Source organism: Cervus elaphus, chromosome 23, assembly GCF_910594005.1.
Source record: "Cervus elaphus chromosome 23, mCerEla1.1, whole genome shotgun sequence".
NCBI classification, from domain to species: domain Eukaryota; kingdom Metazoa; phylum Chordata; class Mammalia; order Artiodactyla; family Cervidae; genus Cervus; species Cervus elaphus.
This window is the reverse complement of record NC_057837.1, coordinates 37983152-38008036: the sequence shown is the minus strand read 5'-3', so window position 1 is coordinate 38008036 and position 24885 is coordinate 37983152. Positions and strand designations below refer to the sequence as shown.

Below are 24885 nucleotides of genomic sequence, written 5' to 3'. Positions count from 1 at the left end.
CAAAGGGAGGAGGGTGTCTGGAGAAGACTTTGGGGTGAAAAAGTTAAAAAATCACTCTGTTAGTAAATCTCGAAAGCTTTTTGGATGTGTGTGTGTGTGTGTGCTAAGTCACTTCAGACGTGTCCGACTCTTTTGTGACAACATGGACTCTAGCCTGCCAGCCTCTTCTGTTCATGGGATTCTCCAGGCAAGATTACTGGAGTGGGTTGCCCTGCCCTCCTCCAGGGGAATCTTCTGACCGAGGGATCGAACTCGTGTCTCTTATGTCTCCTGCACTGGCAGACAGTTTGTTTTTTTTTTTTTTTTTACCACTAGTGCCACCTGGAACTAAAAGCCCACCTTTTGGATGAGACATGGTGAAACTTTGTCCTTTCTGAAACTTTAAGTTTCTCCTCTTGGCTGGTCTGAAGCAGTGAATGTGGCCTCTGACCCAGGGGATTCCCATTCTGGGTTTAAGAGCATTGCTTCCTCTTGTTGCACAGGAGGAAGGGGATGGTGAGCAAGGAGTGGCGGTGTTTATCTGGCTTGGGGTGCAGGGGGGACAAGGGTGTGCCTGGAGGCTATTCCAAACCCAGCAGAGGAAGGCGGGGTGACTCTGAGTTGCTCCTTTGGGGAAGCCTGAGGTGACAGTGACTCTTTGGACTGGATTTCCTGGTCTGGTCTGGATCCAAGTGTCCCCTGTGACCTCGAGGTGAGGGTGCTGGGGTGGGGCAGAGGCCCTGCTCCCACAGAGTGTTATTGCAGGAGAAACATGGATCTCAGTAAGTTGTACCCAGTGTGAAGGGAACTGTGGGGGCCTCCCCTCTGCTCTGCAAGCCTGGAGGGGCCAAGTGACTCATCCCAAATTCACACAGCAGCCGGCAGGGCTGGGTCCTCAGTGTGGGCCATGAATGCTTAGGACCCAGAGATTCTACCCTGTTGCCAACCAGCCAACCAGTAAACCCCACCCCAGTGCTAGGCATGTATTTTTCAACAAATACTTTTTCTTCCTCTTTCATTGGCCTTGACTCATTGCACCCACCTCCTTTTTTCTTTTTTCAAAGATCTCACCAGGGCTGTGCAGGACATAACTGCAGTGAAACCAAGACTCAAAGGCCTCCCCAAGAACCTTCCGAGGAAAAAGGAGATGGTAGCGAAAGACAGAGCAGATGAAATTCTGGAAGAGACACCGCTTAGAGGTCCAGGGGACATGAAGCCGGGGCAGGAGGTACTCAAAGAAGAGGGCGAGTCTAAGCTTGAACCTGGGGATGAAGAAGCAAGTCCTCCAACCCAGGACGGGGCTCCGGAGGATGTCCCAGATGGAGGCAAGATAAGCAAAGCCTTTGAGAAGCTAGGCAAGATGATCAAGGAGAAGGTGAAAGGCCCCAGAGAACCCGAGCCCCCTGCTGACCTGTACACCAAAGGGCGGTACGTGATGGTCTCTGGAGATGCCAGTTTCATAGATCCTGGCTTCTGTGTCTTCTCTGTCCCAGCCAAAGGGGGCGTGGTGGTTTCTAAGGGGGAAGACTCTGTGCGTCCTGACAGCGGCGTGGAACCCTCTCCCCAGCCGCCTGAGCCCCCTCTGGAGGACGGACAGGGGCCTCCCCCGGAGAAAGAAGATGGTCTGAAGGATGAAGGGGGGCCCCCTGAGGGGAAAGAAGACGGTCTGAAGGATGAAGGGGGGTCCCCTGAGGGGAAAGAAGATGGTCTGAAGGATGAAGGGGGGCCCCCTGAGGGGAAAGAAGACGGTCTGAAGGATGAAGGAGAGCCCCCTGAGGGGAAAGAAGACGGTCTGAAGGAGGAAGAGGGGGCCCCTGAAGGGAAAGAAGATGGACGCCCTCCCACCCCGCACCCTGCAGACAAAGGGGATGAGAAAAACGCCAAAGAACTAAAGGGCCTCCAGGAGAAACAGGATGGCCAGAAGGAGGAGGAGGGGGCCAGAGGGCCCTGTCCCATGGTGGCACCTGGTCCAGAGGGGCCGTCTACACCCCGGTCTCAAGGGCCTCAGGTCACTCTGGGTGGGCCCGAAGGGCATGGGGCTCAGAGCAGCAGCCGGCCGGCGAGAAGCCCTCCCAGGAAGCTGGCCTACGAGAAGGTGGAGGTGATGGAATCCATAGAGAAGTTTTCCACTGAGAGCATCCAGACGTACGAAGAGACTGCTGTCATTGTGGAGACCACGATTGAAAAGACGAAGGCAAACAAGAAGAAACTGGGAGAGAAGGGATCCTCTAGTGCCTGAGCTAACCGGGAGGAGGTGTCTCTGGGCCCCTGAGGACACATGCTTGGATATTTTAGAACAGAGGCTACAAGGGTGAGGATACAAGGTTCTTTGGATTAGACCATGGTTGGCCCATCTGGCTTGCCGATGAAGCCTTAATTAAAATGTTTTATTTGCTTGCACATCCTTTGTCTGATTAACAGGGGCCTTGGGCTTGCAGGTGGGCCAGCCTTGCTCAGGACAGGGGTGCCCTGCTAACAGCCACTGAGCTGAGCTCATTTAAGAAAGTAGACGAGCCCTTTGTCTTGGGGCATCGCGGGGCTCATTAGAGGGTCAGAGTCTGGATGTCACACCTGAAACGTGTCAGGTGATGGATCGGCTTGTTTTCACCGCGTTTCAGGCACAAGCACACGATTGCATGAGGGGTGCTTTGTTAGAAGTCAGGTGATTAAAGGTGTCTGTCTCAGTTTGGGTTCCCCAAGAAGCTGACCCTGCAGCAAGGATCTGATGTCATTTCTGGGGACGTGGTCCCAGGAAGCGCCAGGAGGGCAGGAGATGGAGGTGGAGGCAGCAGGGCATCAGAGAGGAGAGGTGCGTTGGCCACGTGGGCGGTTGGCACTAGGCCCCCATCCCCTGGGGCTCTGGGAGACGGGGTGGAACTCAGTCTTCAGTTACCCTGCCCAAGGGCGTGGGAGCTGGGTGTTGACCCACCAACCCCTGTCAGGCAGAATGGAGGGCCCAGGACAGCCCTCAACCGAGAATCGCAGGTGCAGGTAGGCTTTTGGACACCAGGCGTGGAGACGCATGGAAGCAATAGGGGTCACGGGCAAGAAGCAGGGTGCCAGGGCCACCTGCATAGCACACGTGCCTTGTGTCCTTCTGGCTGAGTCACTTAAGGGTTTCACATTCAGAGATTGCACTCCTGGGCTGGGCCTCAAAATCAAAATCCAATGTCACCACGCAGTTCCTTGTTCAGCAGTTAATTCATGAACTCGCCTAACATTTCCTGAGGGGCTTCCCTGATGGCTCAGGCGGTAAAGAATCTGCCTGCAATTCAGGAGACATAGGAGAGGTGGGTTCGATCCCTGGGTTGGGAAGATCACATGGAGATGGAAATGGCAACCCACTCCAGTATTCTTGCCTGAGAAGTTCCATGGCCAGAGGAGCCTGGTGGGCTACAGTCCATGGGGCTGCAAAGAGTCAGACATGACTGAGCAGCTGAACACAGACGCATGTTTACTGAACATCCTCTGTGTGCAGGCAGAGTGCAGTGCTGGTAAGGGAGAGCTGACAAGTTTATTAGTGATCTCAGTTCCTGCCATATAATGTCCCATAATACACATGTGTGTATTCTCCTGTGCATACATGTGCACTCAGGGATCTGCAGTGTCACATCTTAGGAAACAGAAATTACTTGAAACCAGAATCTTACAAACATTTTTATGTTGCCTATAGGCATCTCTTTTTTTTTTCTACTAATGGTCCAAAAGTATTTTTTTTTGCTCAGCCAAAGAAGAAATGACCCCTTCTCCATGTAGATGCTCCAAAATACATTATGGACAGTGAATACATGTGCTGAAATGGGTTATTGCATCTCCCTCAACAAAGGTATCTGGCAAGACAACCGCACATCATTAGAGAAGATTACTAGTGTCATAAATTACATCCTCTCCCTCAGTACCTTCAAGACAGGACTAAGTGGAGGAGGGACTACCAACCTGGGGGAATCCTGCTGAGCCTCGTCTGGCCAAGGCCCCTCCCAGAAAGCTCCCACCCTCTGCTTAGGCCCCCCGCCCCACACTGCTCAGATGCCCCCATCTGCCAGCCACCCTGAGGATGGGAGAACTGGAATGTTGACATAGCTCCTACCCAGGCCTGTCTCAGCCTCTGCACCAGCCTGTGGTGGCTTTGGCTTCCTGTGTGAGTATTCGGAAAGGTATAAATCTCTGCTGAAGGTGGGGGCTGACCCCGGGAGCAGGTGGCAGGGGAAGGTGTGCAGAAGGCACGGGTGGCTCCAGGAAGTGTAGACATAAGGGCAGAGGTGGCAATTGTGTTGGAAAGAGGGGCAGGCCAGGGGACACTCCTTTGATGCAGATTAAGTGTTTCCTGTCTGGCCTGGGGGAGAATGAGGAAGTATATGGAGTGTCCAAAGCCCTCCACAAGGCTCCTTTTCGTGCCACCCTGGAGAGAACAATTTCCACAATCCTGGGTTCTGGCCCTGGAGAGACATGCTGGCAGAGCAGGAGTTAATGCCTCCTGGTCTGCCCTCCTATGAGGCCAGAATGTTCCACTCCAGACTGAGGCAGGCAGCTTGGGGGAAAACTGCCTATCACCCAATGAATCAGCCATCACATTGAATCCAGCACCTTCAAAGCCTGAGATCAAGGCCAAGGCTGGGGCTGCAGAGAGTAGTGAGGAGGGAGGGGGAAGCAGGTTGCTAAGAGAGAAGCCTACTTCTCTCTGCCTGAGTGACAGGAAGGGTGATACTGATGACTGGGGTGGGTTGATGACATGCTTGGCACTCTCTGGAATGAGAAGCTGAGGGGAGGGCTTGGCCTGTCCTTCTGTGTCCCCATGGGGACGAGGGATTGCTGCTCCGCAAGGCCAAGCCCGCAGGTCTCAGGCTGCACTTCCAGGGTGCACAGACAGCCCCTCTTCTGCTCTCCCCACCTCGCTGCCCTCCTCCAGCTCTGACCTCGTCCCAGATCTCCCCCCGCCACCGTTCCCAGTGAGGTCAGGTTGGAGCTGAGGCGCTTCCAGGACTCCGCCCTGCTCAGTGCCCCCAGCTCCAGTCGCTGTCAGAGCTGGTTGCCCCTTCCCAGCCACATGGAAACCACGTCCCCCGGAAGCTAGGCACCCGCTCTCAGGGGGCTAGCCTATCCCACTTGCCTGAAGCGGGAGCCAGTTCTGTGGTGCCGTCATGCTCTGATGCTCCCCTGAGAACCAGGCTGAGGACAGTCTCCAGATGAGAACACGAACAAATTCATGTTTCCCTTTCTTCCTCTTGTTCTGTCTGGTTCCCCTCACTCATCTCCTCCCAAGAGCACTCCTGAAATAAATATAATAAATAAATAATCTCTTAATTAAGATTGATTCTTTCATCTTAATTAACTAATTGAATTCATTAATGTCTTGATTAAGTTAAAATAAATCTCTTAAATAAGAATCTTAAGTAAGAACCTCTAGAGCTTCCCTGGTGGTCCAGTCATTAAGAATCCATCTTGCAAAGCAAGGAACACCTCTTCAATCCCTGGTCCTGGAAGATTCCATATGCCTCGGGGCCACAACTATTGAGCCTATTCTGTGAAACCTGCCAACTACTGAGCCCAGCGCAGCAACAACTGACGCCCATGCACCCTAGAGCCAGTTCTCCACAACAAGAGAAGCCACCGCAAGGATCAGCCTGCACACCGCAACTAGGGAGTAGCCCCCACTCTCTGCGACTACAGAAAGCCCACGCATAGCAACAAAGACCCAGCACAGCAAGAAATAGTAATAAAAGCTATTTTGAAAAACTCTCTATTGCAGACTCTGTTCTAGGGGCCCCACCCTATGAAAGCCTCTTGTTATTCATAATGAGCATCAGCCACAATTTATTGCCTCGAACAATTCAGCTTTACCCAGTACCTGAGTGAGTGAGTGAGTGCAATCACTCAGTTGGGTCCGACTCTTTGTGACCCCATGGACTGTATAGTCCATGGAATTCTCTAGGCCAGAATACTGGAGTGGGTAGCCTTTCCCTTCTCCAGGGAATCTTCCCAACCCAGGAATCCAACCCAGGTCTCCCACATTGCAAGCAGATTCTTTAACAGCTGAGCCACAAGGGAAGCTCAAGAATACTGGAACGGTACCCTTCTCCAGTGGATCTTCCCCACCAAGGAATTGAACCGGGATCTCCTGCATTGCAGGTGGATTCTTTACCAACTGAGCTATCAGGGAAGCCCACACAGTACCTAGTACCTTGTAATACATCCCTTCCTTTTGAAACTGAGTATTCGATTCTGTGGTTTGCACAAACCACTTTGACCAATACAATGATTCACACCAAAAATAGTTGCAGCAATAAACACTCAAGGGAGTGAGAGTCTGGCATCCTTAGGGGTGAGATTGGTCATCCTCTCTGGTTGAGTTTGAAAGCAATGAAGATCCTATTAGTAGTAAAGGATGATATGGTGAGGACTATTCATTTCTTGATTTCAGTTTTTAAAATAATATAATGAGAACCCATGAGTTTGGTACTCATCCCAAGAGCTAAACTATTATCAGTAACTTAGGTCTACCATGCTCTCCTCTTCCATGCAGTGCACATGCCTCCCTCAAGAGGTCACAATTATCTGAGGGTTTTATCACATTTGTTGATGCCTAAATAAGATATTGTTTTGTTTTATCTGCTTTTGATCTTAGTGAAAAGAGTAGCCTTTTGATACTTGCTTTTCCACTCAAATTATCATTATGAAGATTAGCCATGTGTGGTACAAAAAGGAATATCATTTTCATTTTTACTGCTGGATAGATAGTATTCCATGTGCGATACACCACAGACTATCCATTCTGTGGTCAATGGGTGTATGAATTGTTCCTTTTTTCCTTCTCTCTTACAGACAGTGTTACTGGCAACTAGTTTGTTCTCTACATCTGTGAGTCTGTTTCTTTTCTGTTATATTCACTCATTTATTGTATTTTTTTAGATCCAACCTATCAGTGGTACCATACAATATTGCCCTTCTCCGTCTGACTTATTTCACTTAGCCTAATGCCTTCCAAGTCCATCTATGTTGCTGCAAAAGGCGAAATTTCATTCTTTTTTTATGGCTGAGATGTGATATATATGCCACATCTATAAAGTTCTATTTTCTTTACCCATTCATGTGTTGATAGATTCCTATGTTGCTTCCCCATCTTTGCAATTGTAAATAATGCTGCTATGAACACTGGGATGTATGTATCTTTTTTAATTAGTGTTGTTTTTTTGGGGGGGATATATACCAAGGAGAGGAATTCCTGGTTCATGTGGAATTCCAGTTTTAGTTTTTTGAGAAACTTTCATACTGTGTTCCACAGTGACTGTACCAATTTACATTCTCATCAACAGTGTACAAGGATTCTCTTTTCTCCACATCTTCACCAACATTTTTTCTTTATGTTTTTTTTTGATGATAGACACTCTGACAGATTTGAGATGATATCTCATCGTGGTTTTGATTTGCATTTCCCTGATTGATTAGCGATATTGAGCATCTTTTCATGTGCCTGTTGGTCATCTGCATCTCCTCTTTGGAATTCAGGTCTTCTGCCCATTTTTCAAGTGGGATGTTTGACTTTTGTTTTTGATGTCAGTTTGTATGAGCTGTTTACACATGTTGAATATTAGTCCCTTGCCGATCAAATCATTTGCAAATATTTTCTCCAATTCAGTAAGTTGTCTTCAATTTGTCAATGGTTTCTTGTGCTATGCAAAAGCTTTTATGTTTCATTAGGTCCCATTTGTTTATTTTTGCTTTTATTTCCTTTAGTCTAGGAGGTGGATCAAAAAAAAAATATTGCTGCAATTTACATCAAAGAGTGCTCTACCTATGTTTTCCTCTAGGAGTTTTATAGTATGCTGGCTTACAGTTAGAAGTTTAATCCATTTTGAGTGTATTTTGGTATATGGTGTTAGAGAATGTTCTGATTTCATTGTTTTATATGTGGCTGTCCAGTTTTCCTAGCACCACTTACTGAACAGACTGTCTTTTCTCCATTGTATAGTCTTGCCTCCTTTGTTGTAGATTAATTGACCTTTCGTGTGTGGGTTCACTTCTGGGCTCTCTATCTTGTTCTGTTTATCTATTGTGTCTGTTTTTGTGGCAGTACCATAACAGTTCTTGACTTTTAAACAATATAAAGTTCTTTCTGAAGATACCTAGTTAACATACTTTCTCTTAAAAACTGCATTATCAACCTATTTTCAAATTAAATTATTTGAGAGTTCTTTGTCAGTGTTTTTGTACACAATCAACAGCTTTCAAATCATCATCAATTACTATAGCATTTTACTCATGAGAAATGACATATATATTTACATTTCAACTGACTGATAGAATTTCAACATATAAAGCAAAAGAAGTACATTTTCACTGAAGTACATCTTAAATAACACTTCCATTTGAAATTGAATATTCAGATAATAATCAATCTGAGCAATGTGGCTACTATTGTTAGGTTGACAAGATGTGATAGAAATATACACAGTGGGTCACACACAAGTTCAAGGATGTCAGAAACGATGTTGACGTAGGTTGAAGATGATTGTTTCAGGGTAGTGGCATTTGGGGTAATTAAAAAAAGTTTTTTAGTACTTTCTGCATTAACTTTTATGAGGAACATATGTCTTTTAATGATCATTTATTTAAGAATCTTTCCATAATCATGATATCAAGAATTATTCACACTTAACCACAAAGAGTATTTTCATGTTACACTGCAATGCCAACGAAATATAGCATAAGACTAAAGCTGCGCTTGGCATAAAGATTTGACTCAGTAAGATCTTTCTTAATAGCAGGCAGTCGCATGACTGTTTTCATCTTATTGACATATAATTGAGACACAGTAATGAATGCAGTATCAATTTTAAATACATATATCCCATAGAATCTCCACCCAGATCAAGAATAGAGTGAGTCCAGCCTTGCAGAAGACTGTCTCGTGGCTCCTGACAGTTAGTACCACTTCCATGGGTGACCTCTACCTGGCCTCTCCCACTCTATTGGTTAGTTGTGCCAGTTTTTAACTTCCTATAGTTGGAATAATATAGTATAGCCTCTTGCATCTGATTTCTTTTGGTCAAAATTATCGAGGTTCACCTCTGTGGTTATACTGCCCATACATTGTTCCCTTTTTTATTGCTGTGTAATATTTCATTGTATGGACACATCACAGTGTATTTCCCCTTCTACTGCTGCTGGACTTCTGAGTTGTTTCCAGAGTGGATGATCATGAAGACAGCTGCTGTGAACACGTTCACGCACGCCTTCTGGTAGACAGAAGCACTCATTTCCATTGGGCACATATTCAGGAGGAGAACTGCTGGTCAGGGGTACATGTACGTTTAGTTGTAGGAAATACTGTGGGAGATTTCCAAAGTCGTCGTACCAGTTAACACTTGCACCAACAATGTAAGGTTGTCCTGGCTTTTCCTCATCCTTGACTTTAAGATATATAAAGTTTTGGGACTTCCCTGGCAGTCGGTTGGTTAAGACTCTGCATTCCCAATGCAGAGGGCATGGGCTTCAACCCCTGGCTGGGGAACAGAAATCCCGCATGCTGCAGAGCAAAGAGAGCCTAGCCAAGTCAATAAAACTTAAACTTTTCATAAAAGTACGTATGATTTTGAAAAGACTGAAAAATAAGTTTATCATTTTTAAATTTGAGGGGTATACGTGTATAGAAAGTAAAAGATATCTGATTGCTTGTATATTTGATCTTAAAAAAATTTATTAGAGCTAGTTGATTTACAGTCTTATATTAGTTTTGATCTGAATAAAATAAAAATAATACCTCTAAATTCTGTCTTATATTAGAGTTAAAATACATTCAATTAAAATTTTGAACTAAATTTTATTTTATTATTTCTTTTGAAGGGAGAAAAAGACTGATAATACCAAGAATTGAAAAACATAGGAAATTTTTGTGACAGTGGGTATTGGCAGTGGTGTACTGGTAACTGGCTCACTAGGAAAGAAAGAGTGATTTGTAGAATTTGCCAATATTTGTGTGATAAATACTTTTACTATGGCTGACTCTCACACATTGTTGATAGGAGTGTAAATTGCTACAACCACTTTATAAAACAATTTGATGATATCTGTAAAAGTTGAATGTATACAAATGCTGAGAAACAGCAATCCCAATCCTAGGTATGTGTACCAAAATATTTATATTTTCAGGTCATCAAAAACTGAAAATCTAGAATGAATAAATCGTTGTATATCCATGCAATGGAATACTATACAGCAATAGAAACGAATAAGCTGCTATTACACATAACAACATGAATGAATCTCACACACACAAAAGCATATATACTGTATAATTCTAATTATAAAAAGTTCAAACACAAGCAAAACTACTGTGGGAGGTCAGAAGTCAGGGTAGTGGTTGCTTTGGGAAGGACAGAGAAGGTAGTGATCAGGAACATCTTCCCTGGATGGTTTCTGTACGGACCGAATGTTTGTGCTCCCCCAAATGTATGTTCAGTTCAGTGTTTATGTGTTAAAATGTATGTGTTGAAACCCTAACCCCTAATATGATGATATCATTACCAAGTCGAAGCTCATCTGCTCATCACATGACAGGTGTCCCAAAGAGCCATCTTCCCCGAGTTAGAATTCAGGCTTCTTTTATACTGAAAGGGTAGGGAATGCGGCTGGTTGTCACAAGCGTCTAGGTGCTGACCAGACTCCAGAGGGAATGTGATATCCTTTGGTCTTGTCCACTCTAGGTCTCGTCACCATACTCCTATAAATCTCCAAAAGAGAAAAATCATCTCTATATGAATGAAAATTGCTGTATCTTTAAAAGTCCAGCCTGGGAGTCAGAGCCCTGAGCAGGAGCTATGATGTGGGTTTCAGGCTGTAGGCAGCATCGCTTTGCATGGCGCAGAGCCAGCAGGAGTAAGCCCAGGAAACACAGCACAAAGGTTCGGGCTAAAGCAATAGCTCCAGTATGGAGTCAGGCTTGTTCTCTGTTACATCATGAGGTGGGGCTTGGGGGAGATCCGTGCGTGGGTTTAGATGAGATCATGATGTGAGGCCCCCATAATGGGATTGGTGTTTTATGAGAAGAAACCAACAACTTTCTCTCTCCATCGTTCTCTCCCTCTCTCTCCCTTCGTCCCTCCCCACCACGTGTACACACAGCAAAGAGGTGACTTTCTGCAAGCCAGGAAGCCAGGAAGAAGGCTCTCACCAAGAGCTGAATCTGCCAGCACCTTGATCTTGGACGTCCCACCCTCCAGAGATGTTAGAAATAAATGCCTGAAGTTTGAACCTCCCTGTGTATGGTATTTTGTTATAACCTGAAGAGACTAAAACAGTTATGTTTGCACAGATGTGTTCAAGTTAAAATGGTGCATCAATGAGCAATTTTATTAAACTAATAGATTATTTGCACACCCAAAACTATAAAATTTTAACATCATTATCAGAATAACCAGCTTTTTCAATGTCTCTTAATTCATAGATAAATCTTACTGTGTTTATAAATGAAACAAATTATACCTTGGCCAGTTAAACACATGAAGACAATTTTGCCAAGAGCAATTTAGGCTCATAGTAGAGCAATTCATTTACATACTTAAGAGTAGCCTTTCAAGCAAACAGAATATTTTCCAAATCCCCAGATACTAATTTTTAACCAACTAGCTCTAAATCCAATTGGATCAAAGACAGTTTCTGGCTGGAAACAGTGTGGTACCCTCTCAGAAGGAGAAAAAGTTAAACACATATTTAAAGACAAAAATATTCACCATTAAGATGAAATCTCTAACTCATCTCCTCTTACATGCCCTTCCCCCCAAACCCTTCTATTTTCTCATCCTGACAAAAATGTACTTTTATTTACTGTGGGTATACTATCTCTTGGTCCTTCTCTTCTTTTGCTTTGCTTTGCTTTATGAAATAATGGCACAGCACTTTTTATTTCTCGTTCCAAGTGAATCAAGAGAATCAGTGGAATTGGAGTATTTCTCAGTTTAACTGACATCTAGAATCACCCAGGCAGTCATCTAGTTAGTTCTGTTTGGAAAGTTACTGGCTGTGCCTTCTTATTTAAATCACCTTACTTAGTCCACGTCAAGCGAGGGGAGAAGTTCCTATCTCCACAGCCTTAGATTTTCTCACACTTTAAATAAAATCCTTGGGTTATTGCCATCAACTACTCCCACATCTTTCTTCTCTAACCATTTCCTGATTTCTGCATGGTGAAGTTAGGCGAAGCTTCATAGCTCACAACACACACACACACACACACACACACACACACACACACACACACACACACAGTGTTTCTTATGGGCCTGCTTCCCAAACACTCTGAAGAGGAACCCCTTGGTTAAAAACAAAAACGAAAACAAAAACCAACTTGCCACATCCAGTCTGATATTGTGTAAATTCACAAAGTGTCCACTAGATAGCACTATAACATCACCTCTGTCGCCAAATTCCCCAAGGGAAACTCCCTCTTCCTATTCAACCCACTCACATGCTTTCATCTGGTTATTTCTTATACTAAGCACCTAAGAAGCATTCATTAGCATCCATGAATAAAGATGTAAGTAGCACACCTATCTATCTATGCCCCTCGTCTCGCACCCTTAGCCCTAGGGAAAGATAACTCTCACAATGCAGGCATTCTTTCCCTCAAGATGTGTGCAACTGACAGCAGATGTATTATTAGTGAATTATTGATTTGACTGTGCTGTATCCCTATCAGTGCTTCAGGAAAAGTTGAAAGGTTGAGTCCTGTCTTGGGTCATCATCCAAACAAAGAATTTGTCAACCATGGCAGTCCTATCTCAGGACTAGGCCAGATTCTATCTAGACTTAGTTCGGTTCATCACCAAGGTCCCTTCCTCCCTCCTACACCACCCTTCACCCCAGGTCCAGCTCTTATTGTTTTCTCTCACCAAGAAAATCACAACCATTCTCTCATTAGCCCACTCAAAAAACCAGATGACTAATGACTAATGCAATTGCTTTATCTTAGAAAAAGAAAAATGAATAACTCTTTGTAATGAGTTACTGAATTTAAACCTACCCTTGTTCTCTCCAGGCCTGAGTCAAAAAAGTTACTCTTTGTAACTCTTATTTTTTATTAAGGAAGGCCAGTACCTTGGCCAACTGATGTGAAAGGCCGACTCATTGGATAAGACCCTGATGAGGACAGGAGATTGAGGGCAGGAGAAGGGACACCGGAGGATGAGATAGTTGATGGTGTCACCAACTCAACGTGATTGCATTTTATGAACAAACACAATGTTGCTTCTTATTGCACATTTTAAAATAAAACCTGATGTATCTAAATATAAACATTCAAGATAGTGGCTGTGAAGGAAGGGTGCATCTTTTTAAACCAGACTGCCTTGATCCAATCTTGGGTTTGCAAGTTACTGAACCTCTGGGCATCAGTTCACTTAGCTGTTAAAAGAGAAAAATAAGAGTTCTACTCCAGAGCATTGTCATGAAAAATTTGTCATTGTTGTTATTTAATTGCTAAGTTGTGTCTGACTGTTTGAGACCCTATGGACCATGAAAAATTTGTCATTGTTGTTGTACAATTGCTAAGTTGTGTCTGACTGTTTGAGACCCTATGGACTATAGCCCTCCAGGCTCCTCTGTCCATGGGATTTCCCAGGCAAGAGTACTGGAGTGGGTTGCCTTTTCCTTCTCCAGGCGATTTTCCTAACCCAAGGATCGAAACTTGGTCTCCTGAATTGCAGGCAGATACTTGACTGCTGAGCCACCAGGGAAGTCTTCATGGAGAATAGAAGAGTTAGTCTATTTATGTGGTGTTCTGCAAAATGTGGGTGGTCAGGTGACCCAGGCTTAGCCAATCAGAGCCATTTCTTTGGGATTTATAGGTATTTGTCTCTTTTCCTCAGAAATAACTACATCTGCATGATATGAAAAGACTGGCTGAGATGTGGGACCTGGGGACCCTTTGCTGCAATGCTTACATCTGGACAAATGTTCCTGGAGCAACAAAAATACAAAGAAACTATAAGGCATGAGAAATGAGTGTGCACACGCAGTTATGGCAAATTATGGAAAAGATATAAAAAGGCCAGAAACCCAACTGCAACTTCTAAAGAGCTGGGAACAAAAGTGGGGTCAGGAACAAAAGCAGGGTATTCCACATGCCGCCTGCACTCAACAGCATCTAGGGGAGGGCACATCACTCAAGCCACCCCTCTGGCCCAAACCCTGGACACAGCCCTAAATTCACCCCATATATGGCACCATCTTGCCTTCCCCGCTCAGGGAGCCAGCAAGGGAAGTTTATTTGTTTTCATTTCCCCTTGCTACAATAGGTGAAGTCACTCAGTCGTGTCCGACTCTTTGCGACCCCATGGACTGTAGCCTACTAGGCTCCTCTGTCCATGGGATCTTCCAGGCAAGAGTACTGGAGTGGGGTGCCATTTCCTTCTCCAAGGGATTGCTGCAATAGAAGCCCCAGTAAAGTCCTTCCTGAATTTCTTGTCTGGTCTCTTATTTTTTATTAAGGAAGGCCAGTACTTTGGCCAACTGATGTGAAAGGCCGACTCATTGGATAAGACCCTGATGAGGACACGAGATTGAGGGCGGGAGAAGGGGACACCGGAGGGTGAGGTGGTTGGATGGCATCACCAACTCAATGGATGTGAGTTGGACGTGAGCAAACTGCAGGAGATAGTGAAGGATACAGAGGCCTGTCGTGCTGCAATTCATGGGGCCGAAGAGTCAGACACGACTTAGGGACTGACCCACAAGGAAGGCCAAGAACCCTGGTCGGTAACCGTAAGACAAGAGCGCTTTGGGCCATGTGGTTTCCTGAGATGGACGAAGCCTGTCTGAAGTAGAAACTGTAATGAGAAAGGGAGAGAACGTTTGAGTTACTGAATTTAAACCTACCCTTGTTCTCTCCAGGCCTGAGTCAAAAAAACACCTACTCTGTGCCAGGCCCAATTCTAAACACTTGACAAGAGTCAGCTCAGCAATCCCAACACTCCAGAAGGGTACGGCCTGGGTACTCCACGTTAGACATAAGAAGACTCACCCAGAGTCGCAGAGGGCAGGAGCTAGGATTCAGCTTGGCAGTCGGGTTTCAGAGTTGGCCCCCACATTTAGGTCCTTGTGTGGGACCAGCCTGTGCACGGGGACTCTGGAGCAACATCCTGGTTCTACATGCGACGTGCTAATAACACACTTTCCCGTCAGATGTGACGACCGAACGTGTCTCCACACATGGCCAAATGTCCCTGGAGGGAAGGGACAAATTGCCCTAGTCAAGAACCACTGCGGTTGCTCGGCTGCCTGAGAACTCATTTTGAATCGCTCTGAGTCACCAGTTCCTGTGTTAGCCATACACTCAGAGTCCCCCAATCTGTGTGTCAGGTATGAACAGCCCAACGTCCCTCTAACCTGGGCCACCCGCCACGCGTTGCCACCAAGGCCCTGTGCTGTCTAAGCCCTCACGTCACCTACCAATCTGGGTCTCCAAAGACTTGATGTCACCCACGGCCCCGTCACTGAGGTCTGTGTAGCCCATTTCCTAGTGGTGCCCGTGCCCTCTGTCAACCCACCAGGGCTTCAGGGAGTCAGGGCCACAGAGCTCTTCACAAAGACAAGGCCCGAAATACACGTGGAGTCAGGGAGACCAAAACACAGAGGCACCACATAAGGCAAGGTGGGCAGAGGAGCCCCAGAAGCGGAGAGACTCCCAGAGACAGGGACGCAGAGAAGCCTGACCCCACGGGGCCACATCTGGGTGCGCTTCCTGGGTCACTGGAGACCTATCAAGGCCCTCCCCCGCTCACCTCTGGATTAGACTTAGGGGTGGAGAAGCTCGAGTTCTGAGGGTAAGGAGCTTAGACCCAGCGTGACAGCTAATCACCTGCACAAGGCCTCTGTCTTGGTCACTGAGCCCTGAGCAGCCCCCACCTCGCGCAGACACTCCTCTACTCCTCCCATCAGGTGCTCAGTTGACAAGGTAGCACCCCTAATATGTCTCAGCCCAGAGGGGCAGAGGCAAGGTGTCAGCCCCTCCCCGCCTGCCTTCCTGCTCTGCCACCAGAATATCTGGAGGAGACGCTCACCAGCATCCAGAATGCTGGGGTGGGGTGGGCATGGACAGAGAGCCTGATTTCCTCTTGGACTGTGCAAGCGAGGACCTGGCTGAGACCACAGAAACGTCCTTCCCTGAGTTGAGAGACACGATGGGAAGCGGATGGGCCCTGCTGCTCTGGATCTCTCAGTCCTCAGGGCCCCTGAACATGACCACGATGGGAAGAACAGGCCTATGTTTGGAAGCAATAAAAGACTTGAAAGCAGCCCCACCCCACTCCCATCCTGTCTGGCCTGGTTGCCATGGTGATGCCCCAGTTGCTCCAGAGGCGGCTGCTGGTCCTTGAAGTGGGAGTGGTGGGGCTGTGGATCCTGAGCTGAAGAGGGCTGGGGTGAGAGGTCAGCACTGTCTGGGAACATTCCTGGCTCTGGTGGGGGCTGACAGCACAAGGCTCCTCTCCTTGCCTGCTTCTCTCGGCTCACACTCCGTCTCTACCCACTCCCCTCACCCTCCAGCACCCACTTCTGCTGCTGCTGCCTAAAAGGTGCCATCCTGCATTCTGAACCCACCCAGATCTCAACTCCAGGAGTGAGGTTCTGGTGTGATGGCGGATCACAGGGCCCAGGCATACAGGATGCAGTGAGGAGCTCAAGCGTGTTGCCCCAGGTAAGGGCTCAGCGAGACAAGTGGAGAGAATGTGGGGGTGAGGTGGGGGTGAAGGTTCGGCATAAAGCTTCTGGAAACAGTCCAGGCAAGACATCATCAGTAGGGCTCAGACATGCTCTCAGCATGGGGTGTCTCATGGGCCAGGACCCAAACATCCTCAGGGCTCAGGTGCGGATCTCTGCTCACGTCTCCCTTCAGTGATAATTTATTATTAAGAACTATTGTTCAAGTACCAAAATTCAGCTGGGCAACTTTTTGAATGTGTGGATTCAAAGGGCTTTCAAGTCATTTCCATTCCTAGAGGCTTCTCCTAACCTTTCTGAGGTTGAGTTTTCTTACCTATAAAATGAGAATCATAGTTTCTAGCCTGTAGAATCACTGTGAGGATTAAATGAGAAAATAAATATAAAGTTAACAGAGCCCTGAACAAATAATTGCTTTTTTAAAAGGGTGTTTAGAAACAGGAGAGATGGTATGGGAAGGAGCGCCAGTAATTACAGACAGCCCAGCCAGACAACTGGCCGATGTCACCGCTCCTGGAGGCAGGAGCTACTAAGGGATCAATTCTTCTTCTCCTGAAGGAAGACCAGAACACACAGGGAGAAGGTGATGTGGTGAACATTCCAGAAGGGAGAGAAAATGCCACCAGGCTCACCATGAAAATGCGGAAAATCTGTGACTTCTTTGCACTGTGATTGAAGCAGTAAAAGAAACTTATTCTCTAATAGTACATTAATAATGACAAGGAAAAATAAAATCTCCTTTAAAAAAATGAGATATAATTAACATATAACACTGTGTACATTTAAGGGGACCACATATTAATTTGATTCATCTATGTATTGCAATGTGATAGCCACTGTAGCATTAGCTAATGCCTCTCTTGTTTTACATAATCATTATTATTACAGGAACAAATAAGATCTAGTTTCTTAGGAAGTTTTTAAAACACAGTTTTGTCCTTTTTAAAGTAAAACTCTAATTCAGTGGTTCTCAAACTTTTTCATCTTAGGAACCTTTACACTTAAAAGTAATGGAGGACCTCCACTGTATAGCCCCTTAAAGGTGCATGGCACAGAAGGTAAAGAATCTGCCTGCAGTGAAAGAAACCCAGGTTCAGTCCCTGGGTCTGGAAGATCCCCTGGAGGAGGGGCATGGCAACCCACTTCCGTATTCTTGCCTAGAGAATCCCATGGACAGATAAGCCTGGAGGGCTACAGTCCACTGGGTCGCAAAGAGTCAGACATGACTAAGTGATTAATGAACACTTTCTGTCAGTGTCTAGCACAGGGAAATCTGCTTAATGGTATGTGGCAGCCTGGATGGGAGGGGGTTGAGCTGCTGGGAGTTGTGGGGTGCTGCTAGCAGATGGAGACCCACCCACTCGGGCTGCCAGACCCCACCCACTTGGGGCCTGGTGTCACTCCCCGTCATGTCACAGCTCCCTGTGATGTCATCATTGATAGGCACATCATGGCTTTGTTCCTCCTCCCAGTCTGAAAGGGTTACTCAGACAGGACCCAGGGAAGTGAAGTCAGACAGGAGCCTTATCCAGGCTCCAGGTCAGCGAGCTGGGTGGGCTGGACTGGGAGGAGGGGGTGGTGTCTCAGGATTCTCCCCTGAGTGGATAGCCATTTTTGGTGTTGGCTGCTCCACTTATCGGAGAAGGCAATGGGACCCCACTCCAGTACCTTTGCCTGGAAAATCCCTTGGACGGAGGAGCCTGGGAGGCTGCAGTCCATGGGGTGGCTAAGAGTCAGACATGACTGAGCGACTTCACTTTCACTTTTTTGGAGAAGGGAATGGCAACCCACTCCTGCGTGCTTGTCTGGAGAATTCCAGGGACGGGGGAGCCTGGTAGGCTGCCGTCTATGGGGTCGCACAGGGTCGGACATGACCGGAGTGACTTAGCAGCAGCAGCAGCAGCTCCACTTATAGGCACTCCTCCCAATCCAAGGAGGCTCTGGGTTCAGTGGGGGCAGGGGCAGTGGGAGAAATCTCTCATCCCTCAACAGGACGGCTCTGAGTGTCAGCCTCGAGAACAGGACTAGCCTCCTGCTCGTCAGAGGGAGGCCCGATCCGGTGGAATAGGGGCCTTACCTCCATCCCTTGAGAAAGCAGCGAGGCAGAGACGGCCTGATGGAGCGACATAGTCAGACCCGCTCTGACCGTCAGACACATCAACTTGCTGATGGTCTGTGTTCACAGCCTGACATCCACACTCTCGCAGGCTAGTAGCCATTCATTCTCACAGCCAAGCCCTTGACCACACATGGGCCTCAGAGACATGGTGTCTCACACCGGCACGTGACATAGGCTCACGTTCCAATATAGGAAAGCAGGAGATCCTTTCCTCTCAGGGCTGAGTTCCAGAAGTCAGCACAGTTCCCAGCACAGGGTAGATGTACATTCACACGTGGTGAGTCCGTGGACATTCACTCACACAGGTCATGTGACCTGGGGTGGGGAGGGACTGGAGGAAAGGTCATCAGTCTCCATCCCACATCAGGACAGGGCGAGAGCATCAAGGAAGAATCGCTGCTGCTTCCAGCACCACCCCTGGCCCAGCTTCTGTGATGGGCACTCCTCAGACAATGCCCGTCACTGAAGGGACTTGGGTCAACAGGGCCACCACTCCCCCCACTCCAGATTCCTTTCCAGTGAATTGGTACTCAGAGTGCTGGATGTTAGGAACCCCAGAGATCTAGATGTGAGGTGCTCTGGGCATTTAGGGCCTCTGGATGCTGGGAACTCTAGGTTTCAGGTTCGCTGTGGTGTTCAGAGCTCTGGCACGCTTAGTGTTGGGAATCCTGGATTTAGAGAGCTCTAAGGTATTTAGAAATCTGAACACCGAATGCTCTGGACATCAGGGCTGTATCCCAGACAGGCCAAAGTCAATGTTTCCAATCTCTCCTTCTAATTTTACCCGCAGCTGTTGAGATCCAGCCTGGGCCCCCGCTCTGATTCCTGTAATTAGCTCATGCTGCCTCCCTGGACCAGCCCCAGAGTAAGCACAGCAGGATGACCTGAAGGGCACATGGAGCGCCAGAGGCAGCTCTTGTTTCTGGAACCAACCTAGATCCCTCCCTTGCATTGGGACAGGATAGGGAAGGTGCTAGGCACTGACCACTAGGCTTTCAAGGGAGGAAGAACCTGAGAGCAGAGCCCAGGTGGGTTTCTGCAGCTCCTAAGGCTGGGGCTTCAAGCCTGGTCAGGCCAGGCTGTACCTCAAAGCAATGCCACACTGCCCCCACTTCTTCGCAGGGTCTCCCACACCCCTCTACCAAGTGCCAGTGCCGCCAGCTCCTACAGTGCCTTCCAGAAGTGCCCACCCTGGCCTGATCCCTCATCCCACCAGACACGACCTGAGCACACTCTGGGCCACCTGACAGAGGCCTTGCTTCTTCGGGCTGATGATGACACGTGAAACCAGTCAGCACCAGGGCATCCGTGGACCCAGGCCTCCCAGGAAATAGCACTGCAATGGGAGGCTCCTGAGACATGCCTCAGACCACAGTGGGTGGGGCCCGGCCGCTGCCTGTCCTCTTGTTGCCCTGCCCAGGAAGAAGCCAACCAGCGAGATATCTGACCCCATCGGTTCTCCCCTCTGTCCTCTGGCCTGATCCCCCTCCTCTCCCCACGATGGCTCAGGCTGGCCATGCCCTTCCCATCCTGTGGGCCAGTGGTCTAGGGTGGGGAGCTCACGGTGGGGGTAAAGCCATCTCGGCTCTGACCTGGGCTAGTCCAAAACCTGCCTCAATTGGGGCCTTATTCTGTTTGGAAGAAAACAGCCACTTTAGTCTCTGATTCTTGGAGACAGGCGAGTTTTCAAACCAGAATCTTCCTCCTAAGCTTTTCCTCAGGACTCACCTCATTGTGCATCTGCTTGAAGCCCTTTCTAGATCAAAATGGGCAAGATGCACAGCCCTGTAAGTCTCTGTATGTATGCAAATGTACTGTGTGTGATGTCATCATCTAGCAAAATCCATGTGGGCAACATCTCCAACTTTCCCAAATCCCCAGGGAAAATCGATTTCCCTCACCCTATGAGCTAAAGTGTCAGACTGTCTCCCTGTCCCGGGATTCATCCCAAATGCACCTTCTCCCTGACTCAGGACTGAGTCCTGAGCACTCCTCCCCTTCGAGTCTTCCAACCCCAGCCCACTCCCAACTCCCCCCTTCACATGGAGTCCTTAGTGTGGGGCAGCCATGTTGGTCCCAGAAGCGTCACTGACACTCAGGGCTCTCTTCTCAGGGATCCCCAGCCCCAGTCTATTCCTTCAAGGGGAGTGGAGGCCATTGTCCCACCCTCCTATTCTTCCTTGTCCCCACTCCACTCCATGGAGGATCTTCCAGCAGCCTCCATCCTGTCTTCCCTGTGTGGTGGCCCTTTATGACAAGCCCCAGATACGGGGAGGGGGGGAGGGAGGGAGAGACCAGAAGGAGAATTTGTGTCCCAGCAGGAGAGGCAGAGGGAGGGAGGCTTGGATCACAGGGGCCCAGTCCCCAGAGTTGGGCCCACACACACACTGAGACCCAGGGCTGCTTCAGTGCACAGTCACTCCCCCCAGACACACATCCATCTAGACAAATCCACAAGGGCAGGGGGCATGGGAGCCACAGACTGCTCAAGAAGAGGACACACACCCGTGAGACACCTGCAGTTCGTTCACAGAATACAAATCATAAACAAGCTGCAGAATACAAATCACAAACCTACAAGGCTGGGGACAGAGGTAAAAATAATCTTGCTGATGAGAAGAACGTCTCCAAATCTTCCTGGTTCTGACCAAGCCTCTAAAGCGAATAGGCTGTAAGTTCTGAGTGTTTGGGCCCTGGAGAAGCCTGGTGGAATGGACTGGTGCTCCTTGGCAGGAAGTGTCTGTGTCTGATACCTGCTATCTCGCGCAGAGCCTCTGTAAGTTAATAATGAGGAATCTCACTTGTCAACTGATCTTGTTTGAATTTGGCATGTGTGAATCAGCTTCTTGGAGGCTGACTATCCCCTGGGAACAAAGGAAACTGGTTTCCTGGGCAAACAACAGTGAGGACAGACTCAGGGTGCAGAGAAGAGACTGGTCCGCTTCCTGAGCACACGCTGGGGTGACAATAGTCCCCTGACAGCCAGTACTAACTGGTCCTTCTCCTTGAAAGCTGGTGGCCTCAAGACAAGCAAATGTGGGAGCTGCTTTCCACCAACTGCCAAGCTTTGCTGCTCAGAGGCAGCCTGGAGCAATGTGTTTTGTTTCTTCTGTAGGAGAGGAAACTGAGGCTCAGCAAAGCTCTCTTTGGCAAAGTCTCCTTTAGCTAGGATTGGAACCCCCACATGCCTCCCCAGGGCGAGAACAGAGGGCCCAGGTTGGTATCTGCAGCCCTTGTAATACAACAATTCCTGTGCGTGCTAAGTCATTTCAGTAGTGTCCGACTCTTTGTGACCCTATGGACTGTAGCCCACCAGGTTGCTCTGTCCGTGGGACTCTCTAGGCAAAAATACTAGAGTGGATTGCCATGCCCTCTTCCAGGGGATCTTCCCAGCCCAAGGATAGAACTCCAGGCAGTGTAGGTGTGACCAAACCAGTGAGAGGGTCCGTGGAGAAAGGACCCCCAAGCCCTCCAGTTCCAAGGAGTAGGACCCAGGCCTTACCCAGCCATGCCCACAGCCCCCAGCAGCGCTGATCCAAAGGGGATGAAATTTGTTCAGTCTTCTCTTTTGGGGGAAGGCAGGCACAGAAGGCCGGGGCCTAGAAGGCTAACTCCAGCCCCAGTCCCCCAACTGCCCCAGGCCTTTCTGGCTTCATTCCAGCCTAGCCCCAGGGGACCACATCTGCTTCCTCCAAGGGCCCCAGCTGGAGGGCAGAGAGGATGGGGCGGAGCAGGGAGCTCCCTTGCGGAGCCCACTCCCTGTGGTTCATGGGGCTCAATCCTTGGAAAGCTTGGAGCAACTTGTAAATTTATTCCCTGGGAGGAGGAGCCTGAGGGTGGCGACGAGAATGGGGTAGGGGGGTGGCAGGGGTGGGCAGGGCAGCCAGGGAAGCTGCTGGGAGAGGAGAGGGACTTGGCTAGGTTCCCAAACCTTCTTCACTCTCCAAACTTTCTCCAAACTCTTGCCCCTGCCCGAAACCAAACCACAACAAGCTCAGGAGGAGCTACAGGCAGCGCCGCGGGGCGGGCAGACTCGCGGCCGCACAGAGCCTCAAGGGGCTGATGGAACTTTCCCTTTAAGAAAGTCACCTGGGCTCAGGGCGCGGCTGCTGCTGGGAAGCGGGCCAGGGGAAGGGGGCGCTGCGGCCCGAGCCTCTCTCTATCCTGCGGTCGGTCTGGGTGTTTGGTGGCTCCACGGGGCTGAGCCTCAGGAAGAGCGAGAGAGCGAGCGAGCGAGTGTGTGTGTGGGATCGAGGAGGCACGCGGGCATCTGTGGATGAGTGTGGGGACACGCGTGGGGATGTCTGTCTCACCAGAAGGGTTGGGTACGTGCGTTCGTCTGGGTGTCACCGTGGTCACCAAGGAGCTGCAGCAGGCGGGCGAAATGACTGTGGCGGGGGGCGGTGCGGGCGCGGGGCGGGCGGGCGGCTGCTCCTGGAGGCGGGGCGCTGCGTGCAATCGACAGTTGGGCCCCCTGCGGCGGGCGCAGAGCACTCTGGGTAGCGCGGGAACCAGAGCGTCCATTTGAGTCGCCGTTTGAGGCGCCAGTTGGGTCTTCGTGCTCGGGGCCTACAGCACCCGGAACCTCCAGGCGGCCTGCCTCCCTATCTGCCCGCTGAGTCGCCGGTCGGGTGAGGGTTCCTGCGCGCCCAAAGGTCCTGGGAAGCCCTGCTAGGGAGTCTGGGTGCCCTCGGACCCTTGTCTGTGGCTCCTGGCTTTGAGAAGGGGTACGGCCGCGGTGTTCTCCGGCGGCTGCTCTCCCGGGAAGAATATGCGCCCTCCCCACCCCAACCGTCATTCTGGATGCGCTTAGGGCGTCAGGGCGGCAGTAGGTGAGGGTAGGGCCTAGTAGCCCGGGGTGCCCACCTCTACCTGCTGCCCCGCACCGCCGGAGCCGGCCCGGGGGCGGGGTAAGGGGGCGGGGACCTGGGCGCCTGAGTATTTTCAAGGCAGGGGCCGGGGGCGGCGTAACAGCCCCCACACCAGCTCCACAGTAGCGGTTGACCTAACGGCCGCTCCCGACACTTCGCACCCGGATTAAGGCAAAGGCACGCTTTGAGGAATCGGGGCTCTCCAGGTGGTGCTACAGCTTCGAAAGCGCCCCCGCCTTTTCCTGTGGTTCAGGGGCCTCTTCTCAGCGGACAGGCTGAAATATATATAAGGGGGGGAGGAATAAATGGGAGGGGGGAAGAAGTATAAAGTTGAAGCGTGAAATAATGGTTATGTCCTGTGACCGTTGACTGTGATGCCCGTGCCCACCATTATGGTGATGCTCAAGATGCAATTAAGTCCAGCTACAATTCATGCTCCGGGTCGGGGCCTCAGACGGCCATAGTTGAGTCCAAGCATCCCCCCCCCCAAAATTAAAAATACCAAATGTATGACACCACAGTTTGAGCATGGGCTGATTAGTCACTAGTCCATCGAGATGTCTTATTTAAGGGGAAAGAATGGGCGATTTTAGATGAGATGGCCCTGAAGAAAGAACCAGATGTCGGATAAAGTTCATTAGTTACCCCCACAAGTTATGGGCCCGGAGCGAGAAGAGGGATCCTTGCCGAGAGGGTTGTTGGTTTCATGCGGCATGGTGATTAAGCTCGTGATCTAGGGGATGGGATATGCATGTTGACAAGGACGGATTTGACTGAATGCGCTATGTACGATCAATGACTATATGTACTGTGTACTATTAATAATAGCATGTACATGCTTATAAGCATGGGGCATATAATATAATGTACTATTATACATAGATATGTCGTAATACATTAATTTTATGTACTATACGTGCATGAAGTAGCATTATGTATATTGCTATGCATAAAGTGTATAATTAATGATGTGTTGAGTATAGCGTGGCTGTTGAGTGCAAAACTGTGTTGAATTATTAAAGGTTTTAGAAAATTTAATACTGATAAGGTCCTTGATTTTTGTGGAGCTATATTAATAATGTTTCAGGGAATAGTTTAAATAGAACTTCAGCTTTGGGTGTTGATAGTGGGGCTATGGCTTCTTCCTTGAGTCTTAGGGAGGTTAGTTGTTCTTTTCTGGTTTACAAGACCAGTGTCTTAAGTATA

General features: G+C 48.7%; 1 protein-coding gene and 1 long non-coding RNA gene across 4 annotated transcripts in view; one reads left to right on the top strand and one right to left on the bottom strand.

Moving 5' to 3' along the window:
• Positions 1–2379, top strand: part of BFSP1 (beaded filament structural protein 1) — a 65283-nt gene extending 62904 nt beyond the window's left edge. For all 3 annotated transcript variants that reach the window (XM_043883066.1, XM_043883065.1, XM_043883067.1), the window contains exon 8: positions 1044–2379. In XM_043883066.1, the coding sequence (XP_043739001.1) occupies positions 1044–2218 (1175 nt within the window). In that variant the 3' untranslated portion in view covers positions 2219–2379. The remainder of the gene's footprint in view (positions 1–1043) is intronic.
• A 2730-nt stretch (positions 2380–5109) lies between these two features.
• Positions 5110–23208, bottom strand: LOC122681231. Its single transcript, XR_006336913.1, has 4 exons — positions 23122–23208; positions 21383–21582; positions 14993–15194; positions 5110–5246 (listed from the first exon to the last, which is right to left on the bottom strand). It is a non-coding gene; the product is annotated as an uncharacterized LOC122681231 (long non-coding RNA).
• Between the last annotated feature and the right edge of the window lie 1677 nt (positions 23209–24885).